This window comes from Sturnus vulgaris, chromosome 13 (genome assembly GCF_052056855.1).
Source record: "Sturnus vulgaris isolate bStuVul1 chromosome 13, bStuVul1.hap1, whole genome shotgun sequence".
NCBI classification, from domain to species: domain Eukaryota; kingdom Metazoa; phylum Chordata; class Aves; order Passeriformes; family Sturnidae; genus Sturnus; species Sturnus vulgaris.
The window spans coordinates 529417-554159 of NC_142255.1; the positions used below are offsets into that span (position 1 = coordinate 529417).

At 53.0% G+C, this 24743-nt stretch overlaps 1 protein-coding gene across 6 annotated transcripts; it reads right to left on the bottom strand.

Annotated features, from left to right (window-relative positions):
• Positions 1-626: 626 nt before the first annotated feature.
• Positions 627-24722, bottom strand: SHF (Src homology 2 domain containing F). Of its 6 annotated transcripts, XM_088172268.1 has the most exons (9): positions 24112-24717; positions 17029-17158; positions 15882-16091; positions 14267-14404; positions 11291-11462; positions 10860-10979; positions 7738-7788; positions 1652-1813; positions 627-1123 (listed from the first exon to the last, which is right to left on the bottom strand). In XM_088172268.1, exons 1-8 carry the CDS (start codon positions 24568-24570, stop codon positions 1672-1674), a joined length of 1422 nt encoding a protein of 473 aa, XP_088028394.1. In that variant the 5' UTR covers positions 24571-24717; the 3' UTR covers positions 627-1123; positions 1652-1671. The 6 variants fall into 6 exon arrangements, 5 of the variants coding, with proteins under 5 accessions (XP_088028394.1, XP_088028398.1, XP_088028397.1 ...); XM_088172272.1 differs by lacking the exon at positions 14267-14404 and having other exon boundaries at positions 24112-24722; XM_088172271.1 differs by lacking the exon at positions 1652-1813 and having other exon boundaries at positions 24112-24716.
• Between the last annotated feature and the right edge of the window lie 21 nt (positions 24723-24743).

Here is a 24743-nt window from a genome sequence, read left to right on the forward strand (position 1 = left end):
CGGCCGCAGCGCCCGCGTAGTGGCAGTGTGCGGTGTCCCCTATCCACCTCGTTGCCCCCCGCACTCGTGGCGCGGCCTCCCCGCGGGCGCTTCTGCTCCAGAGCAGGGCAGGACCCAGCGGGGACCGCTGAGCGCACAAAGGGTAGTGCAGCAGGTTCGGGTGCGGAGATGCTGTGGGGACCCACGGAGCTACACAGAATCCGTGTTCTCACCCCCAGCTCTCCCCTGGGCCGGGCGGCAGCTCCCCGGAACGCGCTGTAGTTCCTGAGCCCAGAGAGCGTCTGGCGTTGTATGGGGAAGAAAACTGGAAATTTGGGTCTTGAGATGCACCGTGGTGAAGAGCTAGCAAACTGAGATTGAAATTCCTCTATCTTAAATGGAAGTGAGCTGTTGCCATCAGGGAGGGATGGTCCGTCGCCACTGCCCCTGGCTCAGCACACACAGGCCCCGGAGCTGCGCTGTTAATGGAGAGCAGAGCAGTGTCCTGTGGGATACTGTGTCCTGTCCCCCTGGCAAAGCCATGAGAGACCCCATCCCATCCGTACACCAAACCACAGGAGACAGATGCTCCCACTCCACATCCCAAGCAACCTGTGAGTCTGTCAAAAGGTGACCCGACCTTGTGCTCCAACGGCCCTGGTGACAGATATTTACTGCAAATGCCAAGGCAGGAATGACATTGATGATGATAAAAGAAACATCTTGCTCTTTATGGCCCCAAGAAGGACCAGCTCAGCAAGAACAATTATGGCTGTGTTTGGAGTGGGAGCAGCTGCTGCCAGCACGAATTACTGTGCTGTCTGCAGGGCTGCCAAAGCCACAGAGCCTAAGGTTGTCCCAAAAGCTGGACTTTCAGAGCTCTCAGCTGAGCAGAGAGTACAGGTCTGTGATGCAGGGAGACTCAAAGACTGTGCTTGCTCTCTTGCCTGTTCTGGCATATGATGAGCCGCTTCCTTTGGGACAGGCTGGAAGTCGAGTACAAATGCAAGAGCCCTCGTTGTGTGGGTGATGCAGTCTCCAGACTTGGTCCCATATGGACTACCTCCCCCAGCCAGTGGCATGTGAGCGTTCAGATGCAACTCACAGCAGAAGGGAGCAAGATGCTTTTTAGCTCAGCCCTTCTCTAGGAAAAAAAAAAGAAATTAAAAAAAAATAAAAAAGAGGAAAGCCAGGAACCACCTTCTGTACAACAAACTGGACAAGTCTCAGCTTGAACCTCCCTCTGTCCCAGCCCAATCTGTTCCAGCTGTCAGCTCTCCCTGCATGCTGTGGTCACCAGCATCACAAACAGGGCTGGAGACTTTCCCAGGGCAAAGGACAGGAGACCCTGTCCCTCCCATAGTGCCTTTATAGGTCACGGCTGTGTCACATCTTCCCCACATTTCTTGATGTAAGCCTGGATGGGCCTAGTCTGCAACTTGGAGTGACAACCCTCTCCTCTGGACTTCAAGGCTTTCTCTGAAGCATTTCTGGGGGCTCTGTTATCTCAGTTTCACCCTCTTGCTCTCCCGATCCAACAGGTCAGTAGACTAAGTCCTTGGGAACCCATAAACTTCCCCTGAGAAGGCCTCAGTTACTGGAGCAGCAGTCTGGGACTCTGGCTTAAAAGACACTGAGCAGGACCCCCAGGTCTTGAGGCACTCTCCATTACCTCTGGCAGGACTTTAAAACCTAGTCACCACTCAGTCCATAGTTTCCAGAGAACGACGAGCCAGGACAGCCCGGGATGGTGATGCCAGGCTGCATCTCAGCCTTTGCAGGACATATTTGTGAGAGGGGCTGAGCAGATGGGGGCAGGGGAGGCTCAGACATCCTGCACGTGCAGAAGGAAAAGAGAGTTAGGTGCAGCAAAGAGCCTGCAATCCTTACAGCGAGTTACCAGAAAGAGCCGTGGGTTGCTCAGACATCAGCCTACATGGAGGCAAAGCGAAGCATGAGCTTTCCCTGTCAGCCAGGACATGCTGTGAATGTGCAGAGGTACCTGCGGGCAGAAGCTGCGACACTGCACTTGGGCAGTAAATCACAGTGCACTGTGGATGTGCAGCAAGGCACAGGATGGGAAGAGGGGACATGCAGCAAGCCTGCCAGTCCCACACAGGCAGTCAACACTTGCCATTTAATGGAGAAAAATATAGCACACACACGTTCATGTGGAAATTAAGAGAAAGATTGGGAGCTGTACAGGTTATCAAGCTGAGTGAGATAGGAAGGACAGAGAATGCCCACTGGCTGAGGGCACACTGTGAATGCATGAGATCAGGCTCAGCCAGGAGGGGCTGCATGACATCAGGGAGGGAAGGAGCAAGGTCACCTTCCTATGAAAGAAGGGCCAGGTTTAAGAAAACCTGGATATGGCTCAAACCTCCAACAAATGCAGCCAATGTGCCTTCCACATCCAGAAAATGGAAAAGAGGGATTCAAACAAATCTGGACTTTGATATTTTCTGAGGCTTTTTTGAAAGAAACCCAGCTCCCAGACAGAAAAGCGAATGTAAATAGAATTTATCACAGATACATTGTCTCAGGATAAGGTAATGATTTCTCTTTGATAATTAACTTTGACGAGGTGATGCAGAGCATTGTAGTAGGTGTCTCTGCCCATGACAGAGGGCTGGAACAAGATGAGCTTTAAGGTGTCTTCAAACCCAAACCATTCTATGCTTTTATGATTTAGCCTGATTATATTTAAGGAAGAAGTTTGATTTCCACCCAGTATGAACCAGTTTCTAGTGCTGGAAGTCATGGGTATGGATTTAACAAGAGGAAGAACCAGCTAGCCAAGTAAAATGCTGGGCTATGTTAAAGGAATGTCTCTGAGCACCTTCCAGCACTGCTCCCCACCTCAGTCTTGGGATGCCCCCACTAATGTTAATAGCAAGAACTGCGGAGCTGATAGTGTGGAATCATCATGCCTGGGATGTTTTGGGGAGTGACACAGCCACGCCACTAGCAGGTATTGGGATGGTCTCACCTGCAGGATCACAGAATCCTAGGTTTGGGTCAGAAGGTCATCTAGTCCAACCTTCTATTGTGAGCAGGGACATCTTCAATTAGATCAGGTTGCTCCAAGCCCTGTCCAATCTGGCCTTGAATGTTTCCACACATGGGACCTCCACCACCTCTTTGAGCAACCTGTATTAGGGTTTTACCACCCACACTGTAAAATACTTCTTGTGTCTAATCTAAATCAGTATTCCTTTTAGCTTAAAACAATTTCCCCTTCTATGTGCATGAACATGGTGGTTTGGAGACAGGCCTCCAAATTGTCCATGGAAAAGAACTGCTCATAGGGCTAGACTCAAAATTAGGTGGAGGCATCCAAGCAGAGATGTCTTGGGACAATTTCCAAACAGGACACCAGGAGCAAGTAAATGGTTGGGAATGATGCTGAGAACCATACTGAAGGGACTGAGTGAGGGTGGTCTCCAAGTCAGAAGTTGAAACTTGTCCTTTGGGCCAAACATTTGGTCTCTAGGAAAAGACTAGAGAGGAAGCATTCAGCTGGGCCATGTCTGTGCCAGTGCACATGTGTGCTATGGATGTGCTACCCTGCACATTCCACTGGCAGCCTGAAGGGATCGGGAGCAAATTTCTCTCCTTTGCTCTAAACTCTGGCAGCTGAGCTGCCGAGTTATCTGATCCTCCTGTAGATTGCTGTGGTTGGAGGCAAAACAGAGGGCACAGCATTCTCAGCTGTGAGCTTAAGCATCCCTGCTAGGGCTGGGGTTTCAAACTAATCACTAGGCTTGGACTTCAAGGAACTTCTCCAGGCCAGAGGGGCAGGAAGGGTGCATGGATAACAGTGTGAGGGTTTAGCCCAGTCCCACAAGGATCAGTTGCTGGTTCTTTCCAACCTCTGAGGTATTTAGGAGCCTTGATGACTTGTGCTAGGATGGGTAACGTGAGGCTTGTCACTAACCAAAGGGCTTCATTTCTAGCAGGTGGGAGACATGAGGGACAGAATTCAGTGAACACACCCCAGATTCCCAGGTGGGGAAGCTCCAATTCTACCCTCTATCAATCTATCCCTCTTGGTTTCCTCCATCTTCCAAAACTACATGTTTTCATAGAATCATAGAGTTGGAAATGACCTTAAAGAACCTTATATCATTTGGGTTGGAAAGGACCTTAAAGCTCATCTGGTTCAAATCCCCTGCCATGGGCAGGGACACTTTCCACTATCCTATGTTGCTCCAAGCCCCATCCATCCTGGCCTGGAACACTTCCAGGGATGGGGCAGCTTCTCTGGGCAACCTGTGCCAGGGCATCACTACCCTCTTAGCCAAGAATTAACTTTTATCTCATCTAAAGCTGTCTTCTTTCAGTTTAAAACCATCCCCCCTTGTACTGTCACTCCAGGCCCCTGACCAAAGTCCCTCTCCAGCTCTCTTGGAGACCCTGAGGGCACTGGAAGGGGCTTTAAGGTCTCCCTAGAGTCTTGTCCTCTCCAGGCTTAACAGCCTGAACTCCTTCAGCCTGTCTTCGTGGGCAACAGCCCTGTGAGCATCACTTTGGTCAGTGATGTCCTGTGCAGGGGTAACACAGCCCCAAGCTGACTCACAACCAGGCAGAGTGGCACAAGGCCAGGGCTCCACCAGCTAAGCCCCGACATTGTGCACGAGCTGTTCCTAGCAGTGCTAATCCAATTACAAAACAAACTTCCTTCCTCCATTATCAGGACCTGCAGTATGCTAAACCAGCCCAGCGATTATGGAGGGCTTAGTGAAGGACTAGTGATCAGGCAATGAATGTCAGAGCTGTTGCACATACCAGGAGGACGGATACAGAACACAAGCAGTTGGGAGGACACGGGGGATTGCTGGGACAAGTGGATTAGGAATTATTACAAACAAAGGTCTTTGGTCTAACGTTATGCTCCAAACAGGGTTAACCTTAAAGCCATAGAAGATTGTTCACGCTCTTGTCCCTCCCGGGGATTAGCATCCTTATGAATGGAGATCCCTGTCACTTCTCTAGCCCTATTGGATGCCTGTCCTCACCAACCCCATTCCCAAACAATGCTCACTTCAGTCACAGGATGGCAAAGGCAGCACTAAAATACCCTTTCAAGAGAAATTCAGTCCAAATTTTCTGGGGAGCTGCTGTTCACCTCCCACCACTAAACTGCTAGAACTGGAGTCATGTATTTTTGGTGGTCAGGACAAAGGAACGGGTTATTTCCCTTGATCTAGCATTGGTGAGACGGCACCTGGATACTGTTTCCACGTACATGGAGAGGAAGAGAGTCAGAGAGTCCTGCTGAGGATGATCAGGGGCAGAACAAGGGAGTTTCACTTCTTTAGCCTAGAGAAAAAAGGGCTCAGGAGGGATGTAATTCCCACAGCAGTGATCAAGAGCTACTTTGCTGAAGCACTTGGACCCACAGCCCAGCTGCAGGGCAGTCCTGCTGGTCCATGACTGGTTCTAGGGAGCTGGTGCAATGCACACAGGTCTCATCCCTCTCATCCCTGTGCTCAGCAGGGATACTCCTGAGATGGAGCCAGGCTGCTTGAGCAGGATTTCACCATAAGGCTGCACAGCCAGCACTGGCTCCCAGGTAGTTTGCTCCCTGCCACAGCTCAAGAAAACAGCCCCACACTATGTGGGGAGCTGCATGGACACAAGAAACCTCTTCTTTCCCACCTACAGCTTCCAAGAAGGCAGAGGATCCCCCCACGATGAGCTCTTCATTGGAGCCATCAGGACACAGCAGGGCTGCTAAGTGGCACTTGAAACCTTCAAAGTGCAGAAAGGGCACCCAGCAGCATCACTGCAGATTTCTGCATCTCCAGCCCTTCCTGCGTGCTCTGGGAGAAAAGCCCTCTCACTTGAGTCACCTCGATCCCCACAGGACTAAGTGCCTCCCTGGGATGGAGAGAGGCAGCCAGAGCTGCCAGCAGCCAAGTGGGCAGTAAGGAGACACCGTCCAGCTCAATCCCCTGCCTTTTAAGGAGTGGCAGAGGCTGAGGCATCCTTGAACAACCCACCACACTTCTGCAGGCTCCCAGTCGCGGGGTGCATTCACAGACCACACTGGCCATGCCCCGTGGGCCCCACAGCAGCTCAAGACTGTGCAGGGCAGCCAGGACAGCCAGCTCTCAGCTAAGATCGAGTATGAAAAGCCCCAAAGCCCCGATAGCAGAGCAGGGTTCCTGCAGTGGATGCAGCACTCACCCACACAAAGTGCCCCCTCAGCAACCAGCAGGGACAGCTTCTTCTGGGGAGCAGGCGGAAGGATGATGCTTTTTCACAAATCCTTCATCAAGCTACTGCTAACTCATCTCACCGATGCCCGAGGGCTTTGTTCCACTAACAGAAAAGGTTTTGCTGGTCCAGCAGTGAATTTGCTGCTGTCATCCCCACCCAGAGAGCAGAGGGCAAAGGTAATGTGCTGCTGGGGAGTAACAGCAGGATGGAGCTTAGGCTGAAGCATGGATAGAGGAAATGTGCATGGGTATAGGAGCAACACCAGGAACAAGATTAAAACACACAGTATGTATGAAAAAGTACACAGCACCAGAGAGAGGTTCAGCCAAAAAAAAGAGCAAGCTGACCCAAAGACAAGATGTCAAGAAGACAAACAATAGGACTGGAGCCAGTAAATTCTCAGAGGAGATCAGGAGCTCTGTGAAATTCAGGGACTTTACCTAAGATTTATGAGAGGTGAAGGAAAACAAGGATCCCAAAAGAGCACCCTCTTCTACAGGGAGTAACAGGCAAGTCCAAAAATCAGCTCATCACTGCCCACAAAGGGTCTCAAAGACATGGCCAGGACATGACCACTACCATCCTTTGTCCCCTGTGACTCAGAGGAGTGCACTGGCTGGATGGGCACACCAATCTCAGTGTATGCAAGGGCAAAGGGAAAATCAATTCCTTTAAAGCTTTTGTGTAACAAAATTTTCCTTTCCACTGCTTTGCTACACTGATCCCCCACTCGTAGTGGAATGTGGGCACACAGTCCCATGAAGCAGGAGACAACAGTGCACCGCTTTATTAGGCAGTGGTGCTGCACAGACAGCCAAGGCTGGTCACTATTTACGTTTGGCAAAGGATGGCAGTGAGTACTGAGCACCAGTGCAAGTATGGGCAGCCTTGCCTCACACTCTGCATGCCTTGCTGGCCCCAGGCAGGTCCTGCTCACCCCTGCCAGCCTCCTTACCTGCAGGCACAGCCATTTAGTCTCTCATGGGTAGAGCTAGGCACCCTCATGGAGGTACCTCAAGCCTGCTACCAGATGATTTTATCCCCGTACTTGCATACAGTGCCCCCCTCCCTGGACTCTCCAAGGTCCCAGCTCCAGTCCTGGCATCCCAAGCTCTGCCAAGGAGGCAGGTGTGGAGATGTGGACAGCCGGCAAGCCCCACTCAGCTCCTCGCACAGGGGATCCTTCCAGCATGCCAGCACGCAAACCAGTGCATGGGAGCCCCTGAGAGAGCAGGACAAGGGGCCCGGCTGCAGCAACCCCCAACAGCAGCAGCTGTGCCCAGCAAACTGCTCGTGGGCTGATGGTCTGGAGCCCATCCTTGGCATGGCAACGCTCAGCCCTGTGGCCAGTTTTGGGTGCACCCAGCCTTGAGCCTGGCTCGTGGGGGTGATTACTATAGGGTTCGGATAGCCACCGGGTAAAGCAAGGACATGTGCTCAGCCCCCTTGATGGGCAGCTTGCGGCTGGCGTAGTGATGGATGATCTCTGGCACGCTGTCAAAGGGCGGGCTGTGCTGTCCCAGCACGTACTTGTTCTCCTGTGTCCGGGACAGTTTCATGTGCATGAAGCCCTGGCTGCTCCTGCAAAGACAGATTAAGGCAGGGTTAGGGAGTACAGTTGGCCCCAGCCTCCCCTCATCTTCTGACCCCCTGACCCAGGCAGCCTACCCCTGCCGCTGAGGGGGACACTGCTGGCTCCTGTCTGCAGCCACGGCTCTGCCTGCACCATCCTGCTCCTGGCTGACTCCGACAAAACCCACAGAGCAAAGGAGGGACATGTCGAACAATGCTGCACTGTGTCCCCTTGGGGAGCGCTCCCATGCAGTGGGGTGTGTAGGGCCCATCCAGGGTGAGTGTGTGTAAGGAAGGCATCACCTGGGCAAGAACAGTAGGGACACTTGCTGTGGGGTCACTCAAGGGTAGTTTTTTTTGCTCCTTGCACATGACAAAGCCCCTTTTGCAACTGCTCTGGCTCTCACAGGATCCTCTCAGCTCCTAGGACTTCAGCTCCCAGATCTCCAGCCTCACCACAGCAAACCAGTTTTTTTTTCCTTTGGCCCACAGCCAAAGGATTTTCTCCTTCCCCTCTCTCCTTGCCACCAGTGCAGGCTCCATAAAACCCACTCAGCATAGCAAGACCATTTCCTTGCACAGCACGGGCACCAAGCCACGCCAAGCTGTGCAGTCAGATCCTGCCACAAACACTGATTCCAAGTGACGGACTAATGGCCCCGTTGCTATTAATTTGCATCTCTGAGGAGAGCTGCAGCCTGTCTGGAGCGTCTGGATTGCACATTATAGCAAAATATTGATGACTTAAAAGCAGACAGGACCTCATCAGTGACGCTGAGCTGCTTCTAGTGCTGCACAGCCCAGTCCCATCCCCTCAGCTGGAGACAGGCCATAATGGACAGCCCAGTTGCATTAGCAGAATGGGTTTGCAATCCATTTAGAGACAGAAGCAAGGAGCCAGGTGTCCTGGGAGACAGCCACAGCCCCCCAACATGGGCTGAGGAAAAGCAATAGCTTGGCCGTGTTTTGTGTCCCAGTGGCAGGGAACCAGAGCACTGCCACATAGAACTATCGAGAGATGATACTGGTGGTGTTTTGCCCAAATTGCTCCACAGATATTTGTCACAAGCTCAGGGATGTGATGAGATCACAGCCCTAGAGAGATGACTGAGCAAACAGGCTGCAAACACCAGCAGCCAGGAGAAGGGGTGGATACTGTTCCTGCTGAGCACTTTTGCAGGCACAAGGAAGGACACAAAGCTTTGCAGTGTGGCCTCAACCACTCTTGTGGAGGCACAAGCCAGGAGGGACTCACTCTCGAAGCACCTGAGGCAATGGATTGACCCTGTCCATGAGAGGCAGCCTGAACTAGCCAGGACTGTTAGGTTAAATCCCTCCAGCTACCTGATCTGCTCCTGGCTGCTCTCTCTTGTGCTTATTTTCCTTTAAAGCAACACCAAAGAACTTTAGGTCAGCATTGGAACACTTTTCAGACCATCTCCTTGGCTATGCCTCCTTTCTCAAGGAGAGAAAAAAAAAAAAAAGAGTTAAAAAAAAAATAGAGCTGCAGACAGCCATCTTACAGCTATATAAAAAGCATCCCATGGGATTTTACTTGAACAGGCTCTACAGGGAAAAGCAGTGGAGTAAAAATCCTGCTCCCAGGGCTGTAGGTTCTTTGCAAACTCCACAAGGACAGGCAATGCCCATGTAACTTCTTGATGGGCTGGGGAAGGTAGGATACCACTGCACACCATGGCCTAGACACACATGCCATCTGAGAGGAGGATTTTGCCATAAAACTAAGGATGATGGCTGGAAGTAAGGGAAAACCACTAAGAAACAGCTTGTGGAGAGGTGATGGAATGCCACCTCCCAGGCTCTCCAACACACATGCTGGCTAATGCCACTCACAAGGCAACGGCGAGACCTCTCACAGCTTCAAATGCAGCTCACCAACCAGAAGAAGCTATTGTTCCAGAATGGCTCACGAGCCAAGGCAAGGAAAAAACACAGAAAATTAAAATATCAGTAAAAATTATGACAAAGAGAAAAGGAGGGAGCTCTTCTAGAAGGGTTTGTTGGCTGATCTGAAAGCTCTAAATGCATAAGGAAGAAAGTATATTTTCAGTGGAGCTCCTGCCCTTGTTTGGTGCTGAAGGCAACAAAAAGAGTGAAAAAAATGTGGAGAGAGACAGAGCAATCTAATTCACAATTATGCCACTAGGAAATAAACAGAGGCTGAACCCCCTAGGGAGCAATGCAGGTAGAGAGACCACTGGGGAAACTCAAAATACACTGAGAAAGGCATAGGGTTATGGGCCCTGTTGTTGGGCACAGATAGCTGAAGTGCTCAATGAATACTTGTTTCCCATCTGGCAGGAACAGAGCTAATATAGCTGTCCAGCAGAAGAGCAAGAAGGTATTTGCTCATCCATCATTATCTTCAGACAGTAACAGTGGATCCGTGCTGCCCCAAGAGCCAGGAAGGAGCTGGATGACGAGCTGTGGGCAGTTCCCCCTGTCAGGACACATGCAGAGATGCTTCATGCAATTTTGGCATTCAGAGACTCTGGAAAACTTGGGAGTATATAAAGATTCCCCAGAAACCCCAAGCAGAAACCAAGCTGTGCTATGGGGATGAGGTTTCCCTACTGGCAAAGCAGATCAGGGTAAAGCCCTCTCTACAGCTGAGCAATGGATCTGTGGGGCTGGGGAGGAAAGGATGGATACCCACATTTCCATCAACAATGGGCTCATACAAACTTTCTTTTCCCATGAACCTAAGCTACAAAAAAAAAAGAGGGAACAAGAAAACAGAGCTGGAAGCTGTAGCCAGACACATTTTACTGAGAAGAGAGGCACATCATTTGATCCATCTGAGGGATTATTAGCACTGCCAAGGAAAAGCAGTTGACCTCCAGATCTTCCTGAGAGATGTTTTTGCTAGACATCAAACCAGAAAACTATGCCACACCACAGAAAAGCGTGGACTTCATACTGCAGCGTTTCTGCCCAATCATTGTCATCTCATAGTTAGCCAATTAGCATGGGCACAATTCACTTTGGGCACCCACCTAAGGCACCTGGTCACCTCTGCTGTGGGTCCACAACCCCCCAGCCCGGCCAGGCTCACTCACTTCAAGGAGAGGGAGAAGTCATTCTTGCTGGTCTCGCTGTTGCGCACCAGGTAACTGGCCTCCTTGCACAGCCTCAGTAGCGTCTCTGCATCTGTCCGACTGATGGCCCCGTGGTACCAGCTAGAGGAGAAGAGGGATCAGCTGTGCTGGGCACAGAGCAGACACCATGGAAGAGGCTCTGCCCTGAGGCAGCAGCCATGCCAGCACCTCTGGCAAGAACCTCCCCAGGGACTGCAGCCACATTCAGGGAGAAGGAAGGGGGTGGCACCACTGGGGTTGGGAGACAAGGGGCAGGGGCAAACAGGCTGAAATGTGGAGCCAAGGAAGAAAGGAAGAAGTAAGTGTGCCTCAGGGTGCCTCATGGTGGGGCCACAGGGCTCCCTTGTGCAGGTGGAAGGCTCGGGCAACCACTCCAGACAGGCAGGACTCACCACTGACTCTCCAGGGGCAGGGCAGGGTCAATCCTCTCCCCAACAAAGGGGCCAGGCTCAGTGGTCAGTGTCTTTGTGCTCTTGAGACTGCTGGAGCCATGCCTGAGGACAGCCCTGGCCTTCTCCTCCCTGCAGGGCGAGGTGCGGCCATACCCCAGCCCCTCTGATGGACCTGCAAGACAGACATGCATCACATGCTGGGATCCTAACTTTCTCTGGCAGGAAGAGTCAGAGCCACTTACATCACACTGGGTCACCTCACACTGCCCCATTCCCATGGTCTAAGCAAGGGCAGGGCAGCCCTTGGGCTGCTGATCACTGCCCAGGCTGAGTCCCCACCTCGCCAGGCCTGAAACCAGTAACTGAGGCCATGGAAGACATTTCCAGGGAGGTTTCAAAAGCTCAGGCGGTTTTGCTAATGCAAAAATAAATTCAGTGGCCATGGTACAGAGTTAAGTGAGACACAGCAAAAAAAAGAGGTTCCCCAGTCTCAGAGGAAAAACTTAAATTTAAAAAAAAGAAGAGGGGATAGATGGAGCTAAAGGAAGCAGTCAGTTTGGAACCAATGGACACATTTCTGCTGGCACAAGCATAAGATGAAAAAACAATTCCCTGAGGTGGGAAGGGGATATTTTGACTGCAGGTACCTCCCTGATGCTGCCACCTGCTTGTCACCAGCCCAGCCACAGCCATGAGCGCAGAGGATTGACCAAGATGTACCCCAGGGACCTGGCCTCCCACTGCCTGTTATTTCTGCACAGGATGATTTCAGCATTAACAATGTTGTTTCTCCTGCCTCCCAAGAGTCCATTATTGCTCCCTGTACCGCCAACCTCCTTGCACAAATTACTTATTGATCGGGCAGAGCTCCCACAGTGTGGAGCTGCCAGGGGCTGACACCATGGCAGCACAGTCACCCTTGAGGTGGCTGAGCCCATAAGTGCCCTGGGACTACTAGAATGCCCCAGACAGGACAACTCTCCATGCTTCCTGGCTATTGGAGGAGGAGGCAAAAAATAGCCAGAGGGATGTTTTTCTCTCTAGCAGGGCATGCTCTAAGGCAGCTGTTTGAGTGACACCTTGTCCAGGCCCTATGCAGGTGAACAGGACTCCAACCCCCCAGCACTGCAAGGAAGGGAAGGTAACCAAAAGCAAACCCAGCCAAAATTCTCTGCAACTTAGCATGGTGTAAACCACCCTGAGCACAACTCAAGGAGGAGGTGCCTGGCATTATGGCTTGATAAGCCCTGCTTCTGTGGCACTGTGGCTTTCCACCAACCATGCTTGCTCTTGTACATCACATACAGGATTCAATTTCAACTCATTGCCTTAAAAAATTAGGGCAATCATTAAAAAGCCAGACAATCAAACAGCCCAAGTGTTTGCTGGCAGCACAAAGTCGTGTTACAGGCTCAAAAGAAATGCATTGCACTTGTCAGAGGGAGACAGAGGCATGTGCATGATTAAACAGGATATTAAAAACAAGCCCTCAGGAGGAAGAAGACATCCTTCAAGATATTCAAGTCACCCCCAGACATGAGAAATAAAAAATGAGACAAAACTGGCAAGATAAACTTAACACAACAAAACAAGTCAGAGGAGAAAAAAAAAAAATACTCTGTGTTGCTAAAACCAGGAAAAATTACAAACTTATGTGTTCATCAGGACCAGGATGCATGTCAGAGTGAGTGTGGAGATAATAAATGATGGGGGGAAAGAAAAGGCTGCATAACAAAGAGATTAATTTTTCTTGACACCTGCATTCATTGCAGGAAGAGAATCGAAAGTTCTCACCTGCCAAGACCTTTCTTCTTGAGGACTGATCTCAGCCTGCAGCATCCCTACGGATTTGGGAAATACCCAACAAAGCCCTGACAGAGCGGCCACTTTGCTCTCGAGTGCCCCCACCATCAGCACCAAAATAAGGCATCACCTGCAGCCTGCACTCAAGCCCACCCAGGAGGCAGCAAAGGCCACACTGGCTTTATCTTATGAAGCTCTGCAGGGATCTGGGTAGCTGCAGATAAGGAAATGAGACATCTGCACCTGGCACACTGCAGTGCCCACCTGGACAGCATTAGAGATGCATAGCAGCCATGGCACACTGCTACACAGGAAAAGGCACAGCTTGCATCCCAGTTCCCCACTGGTAACAGTCCAGTCATGGCTTTCCACAATGCTTTCCACCTAATGCTCTTGGCAAAATCCCAATTTCACCACAGCACAAGAGCAAGGTCCTTAAAATATTAATAAAGGGTTAAAAGAGAAGCAGCAATATTTGGCTTTCATAAGTGAGACTGCCAGCAGCATCCAAAGGAGATTTACCCAGGAGCTCTGCTCAGCACACACCAAAAAGGCTTCACAAGGCAAACCTGAGATGACAAAGTGTTCCTGGGAGATTTGGCTGCTCAGAATAGCAAACGCAAGAGGGGAGAATCCACTGGGACCACCTGACACTAAGCAGCAAGGTAATAAAACATCAGAGGAAACAGAGCAGTGCTAAATGATGAAGAGGGGTTAAAAAACAGCCCCAACTTCAGCACTGAGATCTGAATTAGCTGTTACCACATCCGTAAGGGACTGGGCAGTAAGAAAACATCAGCTAAATACTCAGTTGCTGAGAATACCTTAAAAGCAGCCATCAAATGTTGGGAATTTGGAGGCAAAGAGGAAAGAACAAAAGGGAAAGTAATGACTCTGCCATGCCATGGAATAATCCCTCAGAGCAGCTCTGCTGCTTCAGCAAAGAGGCACCAAAGAGCCAGTGCCTCTTTGCAGCAGGAAGGTGCAGCAGGACCAACACCTGATGTCCAGCACATAAGAACTGAAGGGGCCAGGAGGATCTGGGAGAGGGCAGAGGAGGAGGGTTGTGTCTAGCACTGCCCAGGGCAAGCCCCAAGGCATCACAGCGGTCCAGAGTCACAGCAAGCATGGGCTGCAGCCCCCCCAGACATGCCGCTGTCATGCAAGACCCACCATTGGCGTCTTCGTAGCTGTGCTGGCTGTGCTGCAGAGGGACGGGGGCACCAGCCTCCCCATCCAGGGGGCTTTCACTGCTGTCCAGCTGTCCCACCGGCGGGGGCCATGGCAGGTCTTTAATGACCTTGATTTCAACTGGATAGGGGTGGGAAGGGTGTGGGAAAGAGAGAGAAAGAAAGGGTTTAGAAAAAACCATCAGCAACACCAGAGGCCCACAAAGAAGGACAGCAGTTGTGGGGGGAAAGACCTCAGGACTAAATTCCTGGGAGCCCTACACCAGCTTGGCCATCTCATCTCCTCCACAGTACCACGCAGAGACAGACCTGAAGTGGGGCACATTCCCAATGGAGAGACCCTGCTCCTCCATCAGTTTTTCCAGCCAACCCTCTCTGGGGTTTGGGGGAGCCTGCAACCACCCTGTTCCAAATACTCGCCTGTCTGGGGGTCTTGGCCATCTGTCCTGCCCGTGCATCTATTTTGCCCTAGGAACCTCCCAGCAACCCACAGGGTCCACATTCCCCTGCCAGTGGGTTGCAGCCTTGTGCCAGTAGTAACTGCCCATCAGCAGGAGTCCCATGGACCCCCCGATGGGCCAACAGAGATATTTTGGCATCACTGGAGAGAGAAAAAACACCCCACGAGACACAGCAGGATCTGCTCTGGCTTCAGAAAAAAAACAGGCAGCAGGCCCCAGCATGGCCCAGAGAACAGCAACCTGACTCCCTTGGGACTTGGAGCAGGCCTGAAGGGCCCTGGGCAGCATCCACATGCATCTACATATGAGCAAGACCTGTGAACACACCACCTCCACCCAGGGATATCAAGCAAGGTGACTCATCCAGAGCACAGACACCTCAGCACAAACTCAGCCCAACAGAGCATGGTGTTCCATGATTGAGCCTGACACGCTGAATCCTTGGCACAGGGTGGCCGCAAGCACAAGTAGGCACTGTGACATTGAGCCTAGCACACATATCTCCAGCTCACAGTGCCCAAACCCAAAAGGTGAACCACTCCTCAACCCCAAATTTCCACATCTCTCTCTGCCATCATCTCCACACAGTGCCACCAGTCTGAGCACCCTCAGCTGCAGCACAGACACACAATGCTGCAATTAAAATGCATCCTAGATAAGAGCGTAGCAATTAGCCAGCACCGGCAAGGAGCCAGCACTAATGCACAGCATGGATTTCCTCATTACCAAACACAAACAGAATCGATCCCACAGCACGGATAAATAGGTTAGGGGGGCTGGATGAAGGCTCTTTGAGTATCCTCCTGCCCTGAGGAAGGAGGGATCTGCTTGAGCCCGGGCTTAAACCTACTCCTGCAACACAATATTGAGGATGTTAGTTTGCACCAGAGGCTGTGATCGGTCAGAGCACAGAAGAGGCAATGGGAGACAGGTGTTGGACAGGTTACTAAGGCAGCTCAATCCATCATTCTGTCCAGCCTGGCTCCCTGCCCAGAGAAACAGCTTCTGCAAGAGCTGCACTCCCTGAGCTATGGAAATGCAGAGACCAACATTATTGACCCTCAGAAGATGAAGGAACCCCAAAGATCCAGCTTCACAAAACATGTTGTTTGCTTTATGGCAGCTCCCATCACTCACCTGCAAAGGCTTTGGAGATCCGCTCCTTCTTCCATTCCCAGGGCTGGTCATATTCCTCCGGTGGCCGCTCATCATCCTCAGGCAGCCGGGACTCCCTGGGCCTGGGGCAAGTTGGGCAGTCACTGTCCATGTCCAGTACAGGCTCATAAGGAGTGTCGTAGAGGTGCAGTGGCCGGGCGGGAGCCTCCCGTAAGCCCTTCTGGCGGATTTCTATCCGGAGAAGAGGGAAAAGACCATGAGCCTTCTGTCCAACACAGCCATGGTCCCCAAAACTGTGCTAGATGACAGGGCTCAATGTCACCCATGGGTAAAATGGGGTAGGGAGCATCAGCAGAGGAAGAGACAGCAAGCAGCTGCCAGAAGCATGAGAGCTGCTCAGCAGCACCAAGATCCCCACAATACCACACCTCCACTTCTGGGCAGCCTGGCAAAATGCCAGTACCCTAAGCCTGATTTCCTGCAAACAGTGAGGCTGAGTTTCTCCCCTAGACACCCAGAATGGTTGGTTACATGCCCTTCCCTCAAGGAAAACAAAGTCTCTCCCACAGGCACAAGCAGCCCCTCCACTGCTTGCTGGTTTTTCCAAGAAATACAATGATCTACTTCAAAAAGCCACATGAGCTTTCCAGAAACCACTTGCTCCAGGAAAACCACAGAGCTGCAAAGCAGAGACAGAGCCAGTCTTAGCACTGCCTTGAGGAGCACATGCTCCCAGTTCACCAGCTTTCCAGCCCTAGACAGTCCCACTGGGGGCCCCACTGCTGCAGCAGACACAGAATATTCTGGCCGAGTCCTAACTGAATTAAAGAGCTCCCACATTTACCTTAGTTTTAAGCCAAATGCATGGAATGTCAGGTCTCTCCTAGCTCAACCTGGCAATTGGGGTCCTGGAGGACAGCATCGCAAGGGGAGATGTGCCTGTAGTGCTCAGCTAGTCTTTGCATGTTCTTGCAAGCCCAGTGCACAAGGATAAAGCTGGGAAAATTTGCCTGCAAAATGGCTGTCCCCCACCACAACCATCACCCAGGTTTGCCTTATGTGGGGGAGCTGATGCTGTCACAGGCTGCAAGGAACAGAGTACAGTGGCCACCAAACTCAGGGACCAGAGGTGTAAAGAGTGGCCTTTGCGTGACGCCTTCCACCTTACCAGCCATCATCTTCTGGGCTTCATATGGCTCCATATATCCGTCATTCTCCATCACCTTCTCCAGCCCTGCCTGGCTACCTGCCACCTGTGCTGCATCAAAGGGATCTGCATAGTCCTCCAGAACAGCCAGCTGGAAGAGGGGAAGAATAGGAAAAGGGTTAAGACATTCTCTGCCTTTATTGGGAGGTGGAAGGCACAGTTCACCTCCAGCAGCAGCCACAGTGGCCACCGAGAACCCAAACCCACATCACGGCAGCCTTGCAGAGCCCTGCAGGCAGCTGACAGCTTTCCAGGCACTGGCACTTGGCTGTGGAAATGCTCCAGCCTTTGTTCTGAAAGTTGAGATGGAGCCAAGTACAGCAGAAGACAACTCTGCCCGTCCTTCACCATCAGGCCCCAACTGCCAGCACCCATATACATGCCCTGGCCAGGTCCCACCGTGGCACAGGGCTGCCAGCAGTGACATACCCCTCCATGGCACACAGATACTCTCCTGCACATAGCTATGTTTCCTTTCCCAAGGTGGAGAAGGGGCACAGATCCCAAAATAGGGGTGTCAGCTGGCACTGGCACAACTAGGAACTCACTGGTTATCTTCCAGGGCTCCTGTGCACTCATTTGAAGAGCTTTTCTAACAAAAGGGCTAAGAATAGCCTACGGCTTCCTCTCCACTCCTTCCCAGGCCTCCACAGCACCTCCAGACACATCCTAAGTCAAGTAAAACGAGATAGAACCTTCCTCCAGGAAGCAGAACCAGGAGCTTCTCAAGTGCCATGTCACAGGGTCAGCACTAAATTCCTGCGATTTGCACTTATTAGTGAAAAGGAGAGGATCCTGCAGTAGGATATGGGCCGTGCCCCAGAGCTCAATCCCCTCCAGCACTGGAACCACATGCCCGCTCTAGTATCTCAGCAGCTTCCCAGTCAGAGCACCCTATCACATGACACTGCAGTCGCCAAGAAGCTTGGAGCCGTTCATCCCATCTCCAGCCACAAAGCCTGCTCCCAAAGTGGGGCCAGGCAATATTTCCATCAGCAACTAAGTGTACCCAAGCACTTTAGCAGGGTCTGGTCACTTACCAGGACGCAAACCCACAGCTTGGGGGCATTTGCTACCACAAAATGGGCTATGCAATGTCCCACAGCAAAGACAAAATGTCCCAAGCATGGTGTGGCAGCTGCCTAACCCCATCTGGTGACAGGCTCCATCCTCACCACTATGCTGCCCCTACTCCTGGCCAGCCACAGAGACCACATCTGCTCACACATTCCTCTGCAGCTCAAACAATCACCTTAAAACAAAAGATTTCTCCCTCCTTTCTGTGTAAAATGCCCAACAATGGCCTGTGACAGAAAACCCAGCAGGAAAAGAGAACAGGAACTGGAACTGTAAACATCTCCACACAGTCCCAAGACTTGGCATCCCTGTGAGCTATATGAGGCACATGGCTCTCCACACCCGGCTCACCACCTCCTCCCTAAATGTCCCAGCTCCATGGGCAGCCGATGCATGGGGAACCGAGTCAGCTCTCCAAGCCTGATCACTCCATGCCTGGGCATGAGCAAGTTGTTGATCATCTCCAGACCACATCCCAGCTGCTCCATAGGAGTAGAACAGGGTTCAGACATGGGAGCTGCAGACGTTCTCACCCCTCGGCAAGGCAGCAGAAGACAGACAGTGGCAGAGTACTGGCACCATCCCAGGCAGGGGGCAGTAAGCTAGGACAGGGCTGCAGGAGTAGCCAGCCCCCAGCTTTGCAGTGGGAGACAGGCAATCTGCTCTCACCTCTATCATCCAAGGGGTGACATGGTATCACTGAGGCCCCATCAGGCACTGGGGACACGAAGGAGCAGTGCTGAGCCCAGGGGTTTGCAGCCCTTTGCTTGCCACCACCAGAGCGAAATTCCCCAGGGGAAACGCAAGTCGCTGGTGACTTTTACGGTGGCTTGGTCAACCAGGACCTGTTTCCTACCTGCTGCCTGCGAGATCTCAGTGAAGCTGCTCCAAACAGCCAGGAGATTCCATGGCCTCTCCCATGCCTTGAAAGCTGCAGAGGCTCTTGCTGCAACTCAACACCTGCAGAGCACAGCCCTATGACAGCAACAGCATCTTCACACATGGGCTCAAGACAATGGAGGCATGGGCATGCCAGCAGTGTCCCTACACATACAAATGCACTAGCTCAATGGCCAAGGTGGGTGAATGGCCAGCATCATGTCCTATGTTAACTTTTAGCAGAGCTCTCATGGTTCCAAGCATGCTGGGGAGCTGTGAAATGCAGTTTGCTGACCCTCCTGGGGTTAGTTGTCTGTTCCTCAGGCCCAAAGCCCAACCTGACCACATTCAAGCCTGCCATGAACCACATTTCTTAGACAGGCACAGACCTATCTTGCTGCTAGTTCCAGTCCTGGACCCTCCCTCTGCGCCATACACACATAGCAGTTTCAGACCGGCCCAAGAGGCATCCCTGCATGCAGTGGTCACTGTCACAGAATCATTAAATCTGGCAAAGACCTCCAAGGTCATCAAGCCCAACCTTATTTCCAAATGTATTTCCCCGTGTTTAAGTCTGGGTTCCCAGGGAGGAACACATGACGTCCAGCAGGCCCACAGAGTGGCCCCCCACACAGATGCTTCCAGGTCTAGAAAGCAGAGAATCCTAACAGGTCTCTCAAGACCCCTGAGTATTTTGCCTGCAGAAGTTCACACAGGAACTCAGCAGAGATTAGATGGACTCTGTTGGCAGAGGTTGAAGGTTTGCTGGGTTCAGCTTGGACCCAGAGCAAGCGGCTCTGATTAGAAGGAAGCTCCTTGGGTTTGGGGGGAATTTGCTACACTGGTTTGCATCTCCACTGCCTCAAGGATGCCACTTCATAGGAGCAAGGTCGCCTAACTGTAGGGTGATGAGAACATAAATCCATTTGTTTTTTAAATGGTTAGATAATACAGCAGAGAGCCACAGAAAAGGTGGGAAGGCAATTACTGCCTCCAGGAGCATGACAACCTCGGGATGTACAAGCAAGCCCACGAGAATGGTACCTCAATCCCCAAGACTGAGGGGTTGCAGGCTCCAGCCAGTGCCAAGAATGGGGCAAACAGCAGGGATCATGCAATTACTGGGCAGATCCTAATGCCCTTGCATATGGGGCTGTATTATGTTGCCCAGGAAACTCCATCTCTTGACATTTCCTAGTCTGAGTACTGGACTTTATGAGCCATGCAGGGCTCTCAGCAACAGCCACAGGGCAAACAGCTGCGCCCAAGAATGAGAGGGGGCCACAGCCGCTGGCAGGGCAGCTCCTTAGGGGTGCCCTAAGCCCCTCTCTCCCTTTGGTCAAAGGCCACGCATTTCCATGCTTGACTCATGTTCAATGTTGCTGAGGGAGCTGCTCACTGCCTGCCAATCCCACCATACGACTGTGGAGGCATTACCTGCTTATACATAGCACAAGCTTTGCTAGCTCTGAAATATTTTGAGTGCAAAGGCATCCAGGGCACCATCCCAGGGCAGCTCTTGGTGCAGACCAGTCCTTTGGGGAGCAGCCAAGCACCACCGGCACCTGGAAACATATCCTGCTTGAGCACAAGTGTTTTTCACGTGTTTATCTGCCACAGCAATACACATCCAGATCCCTGGGGCAGCACTGAAGCTGGTCTCGCTCTATTATACATGCCAACAATAAGGGGAAAAAGAAGAAAATCAAAACAAAATTAATGCAAAGAACCAAATTATCACTGGGTTCTTGCAGTCAAACAGCTTTTATGCTGCCAACCAGTGAAGGTCACAGATTACAGCTCTTCAAGAGCATTCACAGTTCAGACACCAAAATCCCAGGGTAGAGCTGGGGTTCTTTGTCCCATCTTGGCGAGAAACATTCTACCTTCCATCACCTTCTGCCACAACAAGATGTTCCACTATACAGAGGCTTGCAGAGGATTCCTGGGGAGATCCTCCATCTGAAAAACGAGTTTCCCACCCTGGAGATAAAGCGCATTTGGGTTCTCCTCAGCCGATTGGTTAAATTGAGCAAACTCTGTCAGGTGCAAAATTCCTCCAGTTTTACACATCTGGCAGCTTGGCTTTTAGCAGACACTGAAGCTAAACCCAAAAGCAAACACAGCACTGACCCTCCAAGAAGGGTTTGGTCCATAGCCCACAGGGAATGGCTGGACCAGGCAGGGAGCCTAGGGCTGCACTCGTGGCACAGGAGGAGGGCACATGGGACAGCACAGCATCAGCATCACATAAGATGACTCAGTTCAGGGAGGCTTTCACAGGAAAGACACACACCCAAGAGCTTCCTGACTGGCCATTCCCACACCCTGCGGCACTGACCCTGCACTCCCAACAAGGACAGCAGTGACTGGTCTCGGTGGGCACAGGACAAAGATGTCCTCAGGCAGGCATCCCCAAGCATGCCCTGGATGCAGGCAGCAGAAGGTCCCTCATCACGTCTCTCCCCACTGCATCCCACTAGCATAGCTTCTTGTGCCTAATCCAAATGCAGCAGGAAGACATCTCCAGAGTATCCACCTGGCTCAGGTCAACCACACAGGGCCAGTCCATTGTCCACTGCTGTGGGGAAAGGCCTGGCAGACCAAACAGACTGAGGAGGACCTGTGCTGTCCACATCATCTCCAGCTGAGTTTGGAAATCAGCACAAGCCACTGCAGAGCTCGCTCTAATGCATCCCAACAGGATGCTGCAGAACCCACAGAAGGCACAGAGATGTGACGGCTCATGCTACAGCAGCAAAGCATCGTGTGGCCCAGACAGGAAGGATTCCTGTGCCAAGACGTTCCTGCCCGTTCCATTCTTCAGAACAGGCATGACAGCTACAGCAGGCATGGGGTGCCCAGGGAACATAGCCCACAGCCACAACAAACCGCATGGTCTCAACCAAACCACACAATCAGGAACCACTGACTGCTCTTCCCACTTCTCTCCATCCTAATCACCCCCACTTGGAAGGGCTGCATATTTCATTAGAGTGATTTTCCCCATCAATCATTAACAAAAACCCTCTCTGCTCTCACAGCTTTGTCTATACGTAGAACTATACTTCTCCTTTAAACTCCAGCATCACCACAACCTAAGGGGTCTGCAGTCTCAGTCCCTGCACCACGTAGGGAACAGTGCGCAGACCCTCTTCCTAAGTCTGTGAGCACAATCATCTCAGCAGAGGCTCCAGCCCAGCTCCAGTATCCCTGCCCTGTTCCAGGACAGCTTGACATCACCAGAGCAAGGGTCACAAGCAGAAGCAACCCTCCAGCAGGCACTTCCATCCTCCTGTACCACCTCCAGGAAGAGCCACCATGATGTTGGAGCAGTTGGGGAACCCTCCCACTGCTCAGCCCAGTAGATGAGAGCTGCAACGGGCTTTTCAGCCCAACAGAGTTGCTCCATATGGTGGATGCTCCCTGGCTCCTCCAGGAAAACTGTATTAATGGACAGCTCCAAGCACTATCAAATATTTCCACTTTTACTTCGGTTTCACCCAGGCTCTGGAGCTGTGTATCCATCACATACCAGACCCGTAAAGAATTAGAAGCCTCCTCCCTACAGTGGCATGTAGAAGACTATCAGTAATCTAATCACCACCAATCTTGGAAAAATGAAGGGTCTTCATCAGCCTAGGGTGATTAGCATAGTTTCCCAGAATGTATCCCAGATTCCAGCTTTTCTCTAAACTTCTCAGATTCTCCCCAGCCAAATCCAGTTTGGATCCCCAAACAGCCTGGCTGTACTGCCGGCAGTCCCTGCTTCCCACAGCTCTGGCTCAGCCCTTTGCACATCACAGCCTGAGTCCACATGCTCCTGCTCTGATCCTACAACACATGTTCCAGAGGAGAAACCATCCAAGACTGCCTCAGCAAACTACAGCACCATGGTGGCACCTCTGGTCCCTACTACCAGTGCCACCCTCCTCATCCCCCTCTGCTGCCTGCAGCAGTCAGTTTACCCAGCTCAAATGGAGAGCTCTGCTGAGCCACTCCAGAAAGTTCCCAAAAGCAATTAGTCAGTACAGGCAAGTTCCCAAGATCCACCAGCAACAAGTTTTTCTATCTGCTTAAAACATTCTCTAGCAGATTCTTCCCGGTACTCATTTCATTGTGCCGCCTGGCAGTGCCAGGACCATGGATGGCATCACTGACTGGATCCACGATTCCCTCCACCAGCCAGACCTGCAATCCCGTCGAGTTCGCCTGACAAGCCCCGTCTTGCAGGCGGCAGCGCTAGCGGGCACTAATTACCCCCTCCTGCCTTTATTTGCGCAGTCCCCGCATCAGCCTCTCCTCCAAGACGAAGCCTGGCACCAACAGCCGCAGCCCCGGTTGGGCTTATCCTCCACCAGGTCTCTGTGCCACTCAGAACCAGTTTCCCCATAGGTAGCTTCTGCCCAGCTTCTGCCTCTTACCGGGAATGTTTCTCGCCTCCTTGCCAGCACCGGCAGCTCCAGGCTGTCCTCTCAACCATGGAGAAGCCGCGGGATAGGGGGGGGGGGATGGGGGGGTGCGGCAGACAAAGAGGCGCTGAGGCTCCCTGACAAAGCAGCACGGCATCTCTGGGGGTCCGGCCGCCGCCGTTGGCACAGGCACCCCGGGCAAGCGGGCAGAGGGAGATCCGCCAGGCACGGAGAGATGGAAGGCCCAGGGTCACCAGCCCCAGCGTCGGAGGGCATCGCAGATGGTCCTGTGCTCCTCTGCGAGCGCGATTCCCGCTGGAGATCATACCTGCCTCTCCCGCGGGAGCCGGAGGAAAAGCCGTTCCTGCTTGACGTGTGCCCGGCATGCCAGTGCTACCGGGGCATGGGGGACGCGACACGGAAGCCCCGTGGAGCCTGGCCGTGGCCCCCCCTCGGTGCTCGAGGATCCTAACCCTGCTCCTTACTGTGGCTACCAATAGGCTGGCGGGACCACCGAGGGCATCTCCGTGACTGAGGCGCTCAGGCTCCACCTGCTCCTAGGGTCCTGGTCTTGCTCCTCAGGGCAGGGGCCGAGAGTCCGGCGCGGTCACTCGGGGCATCGCAAGTGGCGGGATACCGCGAAGAGAGCACCGAGGCCCCGTGTCCGGTCACTCACCTCCTGCGGCGGCTCGTCGGGTGGTTCAGGGCCGGCCGGGGGCGAGATGGGGGGGACCGGCACCGGGGGGCTGGCAGGTACCTTTTCCACCGCCTCCACCTTGATGAGCCGGTGCTTGGGCGAGACGTAGCGGGCCCCGTCGGGGGCGGCGGCGGGCGGCGGGCCGCTATAGGGGTCCTCGAAGTCGCGCTCCTTCTGCAGCCGGTAGGCCGCCACGATGTCGGGCTGGGCGGCGGCCAGAGGCTCGGCCGCGCCCCCGGGCGGCAGGGGCGGCTGAGGCGGCGGCCCAGCGCGGTAGTCAGGCTTGGGCGGCGCGGGTGGCGCAGGCCGGGCACTCCGGAAGCCCAGGTGTTCGCGCAGCCAGCGGGCCATGGTGCCCACGCACTGCGGGGCCCCGCCGGTCCCCGCCCCGCCGCTGCAGCCACCGCGCTCCGAGCCGGCCGCTCCGCTCAGCAGCATCGGCGCCGTCAGACTGAGCGCGGCGGCGGGGCTCGGGGGGGCGCGGGGGAGGCGGCCAGTGCCACCTGCCGGAGCGCCGGGTGCGGGGCCTCCCCCGCCCCGCCCGCGCGGCGGCCCCGCGCCCCCTTCCCCCGGCACAGCGCGCCGCGGCCCTGAGCGCGGCCCGGCCTCCC

What these genes read in the sequence shown, in the direction of transcription:
- SHF (XM_088172268.1), bottom strand. Translation starts at nt 24,570, where the DNA reads ATGCTGCTGAGCGGAGCGGCCGGCTCGGAGCGCGGTGGCTGCAGCGGC. An exon ending in CTGCCCCTGGAGAGTCAGTG is followed by an intron (nt 10,980 to 11,290) that starts GTGAGTCCTGCC and finishes CTTCTCCTCTAG; the next exon opens with CTGGTACCACGGGGCCATCA. An exon ending in GACTTCTCCCTCTCCTTGAA is followed by an intron (nt 7,789 to 10,859) that starts GTGAGTGAGCCT and finishes CTGTCTTTGCAG; the next exon opens with GAGCAGCCAGGGCTTCATGC.